The following is a 9,950-nucleotide window of genomic DNA, read 5'->3' as shown; positions in this document are numbered from 1 at the left end:
GTTGAGCATCGATGGTGTAATACTGTAATGGGTCTGGGAGGTCTGCTGTTTGAAACAAACAACCATAAGTTGGGAACCATTGCGCAGGCTTGATGGGCCTAGTAGTAGTACGAGTAGTGGCCTCTTCTTGCGTCGAAGTACCTGGTCATTAAAATAACCCATTTTATTATTATGAGCCAGAATAGGAAGAGGCCTGCTCTTCCAGTTTCTAATGGCCAAGATATGCCCAGAGACCCAAACCTTTTCTTTGAGATTCGGGGCATATACATCGTTTGTTGAGAGAGAAGCAACGGCATATCAAATGGGGTCCAGGTTTATGAGCAATCCAGGAAGGACAGAGGAAAAGAGGTTGGGAAAGGGGAGGGGTGGAGGAAAGAGGTTAGCTGGGAAGGGGGGGGGGTGGGTGGAGGGAAGAGGGTAGCTGGGAAGGGGGGGGTGGATAGAAGAGGTTAGCTGGGAAGGGGGGGGGGTGGATAGAAGAGGTTAGCTGGGAAGGGGGGGGTGGATGGAAGAGGTTAGCTGGGAGGTGGGGGGAAGAGGTTAGGTGGGGGTGGGTGGAGGGAAGAGGTTAGCTGGGAATGGGGGGGGGGTGGATGGAAGAGGTTAGCTGGGAGGTGGGGGGTGGGTGGAGGGAAGAGGTTAGCTGGGAGGTGGGGGGTGGGTGGAGGTAAGAGGTTAGCTGGGAGGTGGGGGTGGGTGGAGGGAAGAGGTTAGCTGGGAATGGGGGGGTGGATGGAAGAGGTTAGCTGGGAGGTGGGGGGTGGGTGGAGGGAAGAGGTTAGCTGGGAGGTGGGGGTGGGTGGAGGGAAGAGGTTAGCTGGGAATGGGGGGGTGGATGGAAGAGGTTAGCTGGGAGGTGGGGGGTGCGTGGATGGAAGAGGTTAGCAGGGGGAAAAGGAAGGGGTTAGGTGGGGAAAGGGGAAGAGATTAGGTGGGGGGAAGGGAGGAGGTTGGCTGTGGAGGGGGGGGGGGATTGGGGGAATGGAGAGGTTAGCCGGGAGGGGGGGAGGGAGAAGTGTAGAGAGGTTTGGACGTTAGCCGGGGTGGGGAGAGGTTGGCTCGGGGGAGGGTGGAGGAGGAGCCTGGCTGGGGGAGGGGGGATGGAAGAGGTTGGCAGGGAGGGGGGAGGGAAGAGGTTCGCAGGGAGGGGGAGGGAGGGAAGAGGTTGGCAAGAAGGAGGGGAGGGAAAAGGTTGGCCATAGATTTTGTCATAATTGTCACACACCCGACTCATCCACATAGTTTTGTCATAAGTCGTCCACAACCTTTGGAGGGTATCAACAACAACAACAACATGCATTTTAAAAGGCCATTTTCCCTGCTAGAGCGGGGGTTAGCCTTGCGGTCCCCATGACAATCTTCTCCATTTTGCCCTATTTTCTGCATCTCTCCTTGTTAACCCCCTTGCCCGCATTTCTTCTTCCACCATCTTTAGCCAAGTCTTTCTCGGTCTTCTACTTCCTTCTACATTCATTTCCATCACTCTTCTCAACCAGTCACTTTCATCCTTCCTCAACACATGACCAAACCATCTCAACCTGTTCCTCTTCACAGCATCAATCACAGGCTCTATTCCCATCATCTTTCGCAATTCATCATTTGTCTTCCTCTCTCTCAACGAAACTCCGCACATCCGTCGAACCATTCGCATTTCCACCATTTCCAACCTTCGTTGCTGCTCTACGTTCATTACCCATGTCTCGCTCCCATAAATCATAACACTTCTCACACATGCAGCATACACCTTTCCCTTCAGCTTCAACGACACTCCCCTCATCATCAGCACGCCACTCAATTCCCGAAACTTCTTCCATGCACATCTCACTCGAGCAACCGTTGCCGAGTCTGATCCACCTTCTCCATTCAGCATGTCTCCGAGGTAGCAAAATGTTTTCACACCTTCCAGCTTCACGCCGTCTCCAAGATCCAACTCAACATTTCCTCCATCTGCAGCTCCCTCTGTGCACACCTTACATTTGAATGTAGCTGCCACACTGGTTAATGACCCTCTCAGACCACTACATTTTTGATGAACCCACTCAGCGCACATTGTACACTGAATGGAGTTCACTCCGACACCCTTCCTACACACAGCACAGGGCCACTTCCCAGTTCTTTCCACCTCACCACATGCTTTACCACTTGCCATCACCTTCGTCTTTCCGATATTCACCTTCAGACCTTTTGTCTCCATACATTCCTTCCACGTGTTCATCTTTTCCTTCAGTCCATCCATACTTTCCGCAATCAACACCAGATCATCTGCATACAACAACTCCCACGGTAAACCCTCCTTTACGTTCTGAGCCAGCACCTCCATCACAGCTACAAATAGTAGTGGACTTAGTACCGACCCCTGATGCACTCCCACCTTCACCTCAAACTCACCACTGTTCCCGTCCTTCGTCCTTACAGCTGTGCGCGCTCTTTTGTACATTGCCATCACTACTCTGATCAACCATTCCTCCACTCCTAACTTCCTCAATGCCCATGTCAATACTTTGCGTGGAACCCGATCGAATGCTTTCTCCAGATCAACAAACCCAAGAAACAATTTCTTCCTCTTCTCCATGTACTTCTCCTGCAACTGCCTCACAATGAAAAGCGCGTCTGTCGTTCCTCTTCCTGGCATAAATCCAAACTGCATTTCGTCGATCTTCACTTTCTTCCTTATCCTCCTCTCCAACACCCTTTCCAATACCTTCATTCCATGCTCCAATAACTTTATCGCTCGGTACGAGCCACACTCCAGAGGGTCACCTTTCCCCTTGTATAGAGGGACGAGGGTACTCAGTTCCCAATCCACTGGAATGCGGCCTTCTTTCACCACCAGATTACAGATCTCTGTCATTCTCTTCACACCCCAACTTCCTGCTGCCTTCAACATATCTCCCACAACTCCCGTCGGCCCTCCCGCTTTTCTACCCTTCATTGCTTTTATTGCTTCCTCAACTTCCTTCTCAGTTATCTTCTCTGCCGGTCCTAAAACTGGGTTACTCTCTATGTTGCCATCCCATTCATTCTCTGTATTCAACAGCATTTCCATATATCTTTTTCATCTTCCTTTAATTCCATCTGGGTCGACAACGATTTGTCCCACTTCATCCTTCAAGCAGCTCACCCCCATCACATCACACCTCTCTTTCGCTATCTGCTTTGCAAATCCTGAATACCGCTCTCTGACCCTCTTCCGAATCCAAGCGTTCTCCGAACATTTTCCTACATGCCTCCTGCGCCTTTGCTACCTCTTTCTTTGCAGCCTTCCTGGCTGCCTTATAACTTTCATGCTCTGCTGTTTCTGCTCCCGTACCCTTCGCCTTCTGCCACTCCTTGAACTTCTTCCTCTTCTCGTCAATCCTCTTTCCAACTTCATCATCCCACCACCATGTTTCCGAGTGCCTCGGTGGTCCTTTTGTCCATCCACATACCTCACCAACGGCTCCCAACAGACTAGCTTTCATTGACATCCAACCACTTTCAAGCTCAACCACATCATCCTCGACCCTACTCAGCCTCTCTTTTAATGCCTCCCTTACTGTCACCTCTTTCAACCTCCACACCTTCATTCTCGGTTGGTACTTCACCCGCCGAGCTCTCCTCGCACCTTTCACCCTTACGTCGCAGACAATCAAGTGGTGCTGTGAAACAGCCTCCTCCCCCGGGATCACCTTTGTGTCTCGGAGGTGCCCCCTATCTCGCCTACGCACCATCAGGTAGTCAACGGTTGTCGTCGACCCACCTGACGTGTATGTAACAAGCTTATTATCCTCTTTCTGGAACTGAGTATTACAAATCAACAAATCAGCTCCATCAGCAAACTCCAAAATCCTTTCACCTTCTCCATTTCTCACTCCATATCCGTAACCCCCATGAACTCCGTCAAAACCATCCATACTCCTTCCCACATGTCCATTTAGGTCTCCTCCTACCACAACAACTTCCTCATCTTTCACGTTTTCCATCAGCTTCTCTATCGCACACCAGAACTTGTCCTTCTCTTCATCGCTCCGACCAACCTGCGGAGCATATCCCGAGATGACGTTCACCAAGAGCTTTCCAATCATCATTTTCACCATCATCAACCTATCACTCACTCTAGTCACACTCACCACACTGTCTACAAACTCCTCAGAAAACAGGACACCAACACCATTCACGCCCTCCAGGCACCCTTGCCACACAAACTTGTATTTCTGTCCCTGCCTACCCTTCACCATTCTCACACCACTTCCCTTCCATCTCGGCTCTTGCACACAACATATGTCCACTCTTCTTCTGACCAATACTTCCACCACTTCTCCTGATCTCCCTGTCATTGTCCCTACATTCCATGTCCCAAACCTCAGAAACCGATCTCCACTTCGGGCTGTACCCTGCCCACATGTAGTTGTAATTGTCATGGTTCTCTTTTTGAGGCAATGTTTTTTTTTATGGCCGGATGCCCTTCCTGACGCCAACCCTCTTAGTCGCCTCCTACGACACGCAGGGATACGGCGTACCTATTCTTATCCAGGGTACACACTGGGAAACGTTTAAAACATGGAAATCCTGGGGGGGGGGGGGGGATCACCGCTGCGGTTTAAACATATTTAAATAAATATTTAAACAAAACCATGAAAACAATCTGGGAAAAGTCTCTAAGTGAGAACGTGGATTTGAGAAAGCAGGAGCAGAGGTGAAAGAACAAACGAGAATATAGGGGGCGGGGCACAAGTCGAGACGAGGAGGCCGCACGAGGCGCGGACAAAGAAACGACTAATTACACACAAATTTGCAACAACTACAAAACCAAAACCAAATAGAAACACACAATAACACATACACAACAAAATACGCAGCGGAAATTTGACAAAGAAACGAACGGGAAAACACTCAAACTTTGATGCCGTGGAGAGATCAAAGCAAGCCCCGTCGCTCGAGGGACCAGAAGCAGAAGGCCTGCCGGGGCCGCCCAAAAGTCGGGCGTGAGGGGCGCGTCCACTAATGGAACGCCTCTCGCTTCCCAGTTCGAGGGCCACGTGGTCAGGAGAACCTCGTCCCTTCTGGTTGCCCTGCCGTCCCACCGTGAGCGCTGGCAGGGTGTACTTCAAACTAAGCTTAAGTGTCAAGTGTTAAGTTCCTCCTTGCCCTCGCAAGGGAAAGGCTAGGGTCAAGCTCTTCCAAATTTCCAAACACTAGAAATCGGACGTCTCAAATTAATTAATTATTTGTTAATACATCTCAGTCGCCCGCGACCTCTCTAGCGCGGGCGTCGAACCAGTTCATTTCCGGGCGACCGGGCCGAGTATCGGCCCGGCCGTGGCCGAAGCCGTTGATTCCGCCGTAGCACGCTAACGCGTAGGCTCGCGCGTCCCTGGTCCGCCGGGGCTCCGTGGGTGTCCTACCGTGCCCGGCACTGCTGATCTCTCAAACTTCCGGGAGTAGGTGCCCGGGGACGGAGTTCGCTGTCTAAACATGGTAGCGCTAGGCCAGTGGGACCGCCGGGACCCACGTGCACTCACAAGTTGTTATGCGCGTGGGCGGCAGTATCAGACCGGGGCGCCCAAACGCTCCCCGGCTAAAGTTCATCCTGGAAGCGCCCACATTGTGCGGACAAACCCCACCAAGTCGAGGGCCACGGGGTCAGGAGAACCTCGTCCCTTCTGGTCACACTGTGCCTATCGGCCGGCCTCGAAGACCGAAATAATGACTATGTCACCCTAAAAATCCCGGAGGGTATCGTGCTATATTATCGTTTTTTGGCCCCATCTCTCAATGTTGAAGAATTACTTTAAAAAAAATTATATTCAGGTCTTCACCAAAATCGAACAAATTTGGCCTTGTCACACATCCAACCTGTCCACCAAGTTTAGTCCAAATACATCCATAACTCTTTGAAATATCCTGCTCACTGACAGACAGACAGGGATGAAAATAATCTCCGTCCACTTTCGGTGGGGGACGTAAGTACGTTCCACTATGTGCTGGATAGACGTACTCAAATCTTGCTGATAGGCTGGACCTTGGATTTCAAATGTACTTTTGCCTGAAATTTGCTTCTGCCCTATAAACCTGGAAAGAACTGGGAAGTGGCTGTGTGCTGTGTGCAGGAAGGGTGTCGGAGTGAATTCCATTCAATGTACAATGTGCGCTGAGTGGGTTCATCAAAAATGTAGTGGTTTGAGAGGGTCATTAACCAGTGTGGCAGCTACATTCAAGTGTAAGGTGTGCACAGAGGGAGCTGCAGATGGAGGAAATGTTGAGTTGGATCTTGGAGACGGCGTGAAGCTGGAAGGTGTGAAAACATTTTGTTACCTAGGAGACATGCTGAATGGAGAAGGTGGATCAGACTCGGCAACAGTTGCTGGAGTGAGATGTGCATGGAAGAAGTTTCGGGAACTGAGTGGCGTGCTGATGAGGAGGGGATGTCGTTGAAGCTGAAGGGAAAGGTGTATGCTGCATGTGTGAGAGGTGTTATGATTTATGGGAGCGAGACATGGGTAATGAACGTAGAGCAGCAACGAAGGCTGGAAAGGGTGGAAATGCGAATGGTTCGGTGGATGTGTGGAGGGAGTATCGTTGAGAGAGGAAGACAAATGATGAATTGCGAAAGATGATGGGAATATTGCCTGTGATTGATGCTGTGAAGAGAAACAGGTTGAGATGGTTTAGTCATGTGTTGAGGTAGGATGAAAGTGACTGGTTGAGAAGAATGATGGAAATGAATGTAGAAGGAAGAAGAGGACGGGGAAGACCGAGAAAGACTTGGCTAAAGGTGGTGGAAGAAGTAATGTGGGCAAGGGGGTTAACAAGGGGAGATGCAGAAAATAGGGCAAAATGGAGAAGATTGTCATGGGGACCGCAAGGCTAACCCCCGCTCTTGCAGGGAAAATGGCCTTAAAATAAATGCCTGTTGTTGTTATGTTGTCTACAAACCCCCTTGCTGAGAAGAAGGGAGGAATATTCCACACCGTCGTGCTGAGGATAGGGGTGGAGCTTGCATAAATAAAACAAGCAAGCAAGCAAAGTCGGTTTTGTATATTTAAGATGAAACTGGAGCAATGTGACTGTGTCGCCGATATGCCTCCGCATAGTCCCACAACCGGTAGATGCCCTCGTTCACTGTCCTAAAAATAAACAAGTTTGATTTAAATCCCTTCAGCTGTTTTCAAGTATCACATTTTCACCAGCCATGACAGGTTTCACATCGATCGGTGAAGCAGCTTCAGAGAAGGGATTGTTTTTAAATATTGGCTTTCAAGCTAATATGGCTGCCAAAACACGTGACATATAACCTGTAAAATATACACTCTGCATAGTGCATATGTATGGGTAGGAGATCATGTTTGTGAAGTTTCGTGTTGATCGAATAAGGTTCGTGTTTCTATCCAAGATAGCTGCCAAACCACGTGACCGACCCCATCATCATTTTCAAACGATATGCAACAATGGTGTTCGATGATATTTGTAAAAATTAGCATCATTCGGGTAAGTGGTTTCAGAGATTTAATTATTTAATATTTTCCTTCAATCCAATATGGCTGCCAAACCATGTAACCAATGATGTTTCATGATCATCTTTTAATCGCCATGCCGAGTCAATGACACATGTAAAGTTTGGAGCCAATCGATTTGGTGGCTTGGGAGATGATGTTTTTTTTAAGGTTTTAGGTTAAATCCAATATGGCTGCCAAACCATGTGACCTATGATGTCATAATTTAACATTTCAATACAAATGGGTCATAGATCATGTGCATGCAATTTCAGATTTTTAGGATAAGGAATTCGATTAAAACATTTTTGGCTGGTATACCACTTCACCTATGATGTCATCATTATCATGCTTTTGTTCCCCATTGGGAGTACTTGACAATGTGCCGAGTTTCAAATTTTTCCATTCAGCGGTTTCCGAGAAATATATTTTTAATTATTTGCGTTTAATCCAAGATGGCTGACATATGACGTCACAATTATCATAAAAACATTCTGCATGGGTGTCACTCCTACCCTGAAAGTTTTGTCTCAATCAGACATGTAGTTGCTGAGAAAAACCGAGGTTTAGCCCGTACGGACGGACGGACAACCCGAAAGCATAATTAATGCCTCAGGCCACCTTCGGGGGCGGAGGCATAAACACTTCAAAAACAAGATGAAACACATTCTAACATCGCATTACAAATTATGTTGCATGGATTCATTTTTCTATCCTTCCCACATATATTGCTGTGCAAGATTCTTCAGATATATCTTGAGTCTAGCATCAACTTGGGTTCTATACTTCTATTGACTGAAGGTGGAAATGTCAAATTTTGCATTGGTGGTCTGTATGTTGTTTTGTTTGCAGCTGGGAGTTGCTGGAAACGCAAAGGTGAACAGTTTCACAGCAGGCCAAGGCGAATAAATGTGGACGAGGCTGCGATTGCTGCATCTCCCATCATACAGGCTTTTGAAGGTTGACCATCGTTGCTTAATTTTTTTGTGCATATTAATAAAGCCATTCCAAACTTGGGAACATTTTTGGGGCCCCTCATCTCCTGGCATATATACAGGGCCTTCAGAAAGTATTCACATGCCTTGACTTTTTTCACATTGTGTTGTGTTGTCGCCTGAATTTAAAATGGGTTGAATTGAGATGGTTTTTAACTCACCTGGGAGGAAGTTCCGGGGAGCTTATGCGATGGCGCGTTGTCTGTCCGTCAGTCTGTCAGTCCATAAACACTTGCAACTTCTTCTCCGAAACCGCTGAAGGGATTGTGACCAAACTTGCCACAAATTATATTTGTTGTGTTGTGACTAAAGTTTGTTTGTTCACGGCATGAAAAAAATGTTTGCTAAAGTTTGTTAAAATTTGCTTGTTAAAGTGCACATCTCTCTGGCCATTCTCAGAGAGCCTCCTCAGCACAGACGAGTCATCTCCTGACGGAGAGGAGATGGTCATCTCCTGACGGAGAGATGAGGAGTCATCTCCATCTCCTCTTCAGCAGGCATTTCACTCAGGCCAACTGGCATGGTCTTCAAGCAGCCATCAATCATCTGGACTGGTCTCCCATCTCTACCGCCTCTGACATCAACTCATCCTGGGAATTCTTCCAAAGTAAACTGCTCTCTCTCTCATGCACAAATTTATCCCATCTCGTCTACAGTTGTCATACCCTTCAGTTGGTACACGGAATCTTGTAGTGAGGCAGTTGCCCTGAAACAACTTGCATTCGTCGCCTGGAAGGCAAATCCAATGGAAGGCAATCTCATTTCCTTTCACAAAGCTCAGAACAAGTGTGTGTCTACCCTCAGGAGAGCCAGGAAACAATATCTCTCCACTCTCAAGAGTGAACTCTCAAACCTGTCTCCCTCTTCCAAATCCTGATGGCGTCTTGTCAAATCTGTTTCTGGTGTTTGTTCCCCCTCCTTCCCCTCCCTTACCTCAAATGGCTACACAGCTGAGTCCGCACGTGAAAAAGCCGAATGCTTCAACTCTGTGTTTGTCTCAAAATCTTGTGTCCCAAACCCGTCTCTCTCTGTACCCACCGTACCCAGTCGTACCCAGCTGCTCCTGGACTCTGTGACCTTCTCTCCTGACAAGGTGGAGAAGTTCCTGTCAATCCTCGACTCTGATTCTGCAACTGAACCAGACGGTATCAGCCCACGGGTCCTAAAATCCTGCTCTGCCGCTCTTTCACACCCTCTCTTTGTTCTCTTCACCCTCTCTTTTGCTCAAGGTTATCTGCCATCAGCTTGGAAATCGGCCAACATTACCGCTTCACACAAAAAAGATGCAAAAACAAATCCTTGCAACCACAGACCAATGAGCCTGCTCCCGGTTATCAGCAAAGTCTTGGAATCCATCATTGCTTCGGATATCAAATCCTTCCTCTTTTCCAATGGCTTGATCTCTGATCATCAATTTGGATTCAGACCAGGTCACTTACTCTGGACATGTTGCTTCTGCTGTCTTAACAATGGATGGAGGTCC

At 48.3% G+C, this 9,950-nt stretch overlaps 2 protein-coding genes across 2 annotated transcripts in view; one reads left to right on the top strand and one right to left on the bottom strand.

The window, feature by feature from the left end:
* LOC144893653 (uncharacterized) overlaps positions 1–9,950 on the bottom strand; it is a 1,023,192-nt gene that overhangs the window by 856,234 nt on the left and 157,008 nt on the right. The gene's annotated exons all lie outside the window — the stretch shown is intronic.
* Positions 8,325–9,950, top strand: part of TSNAX (translin associated factor X) — a gene marked incomplete at its 5' end in the record, with an annotated part of 33,041 nt that continues 31,415 nt past the window's right edge. The window contains 1 exon segment of the mRNA XM_068098096.2: positions 8,325–8,432. Within this exon segment, the coding sequence (XP_067954197.1) occupies positions 8,325–8,432 (108 nt within the window).

The sequence above is a fragment of the Myxine glutinosa genome, chromosome 9, assembly GCF_964187855.1.
Source record: "Myxine glutinosa chromosome 9, kmMyxGlut1.1, whole genome shotgun sequence".
Taxonomy (NCBI): domain Eukaryota; kingdom Metazoa; phylum Chordata; class Myxini; order Myxiniformes; family Myxinidae; genus Myxine; species Myxine glutinosa.
Note: the sequence above shows the minus strand (reverse complement) of the source record. Positions and strands in the feature narration are given on the sequence as shown.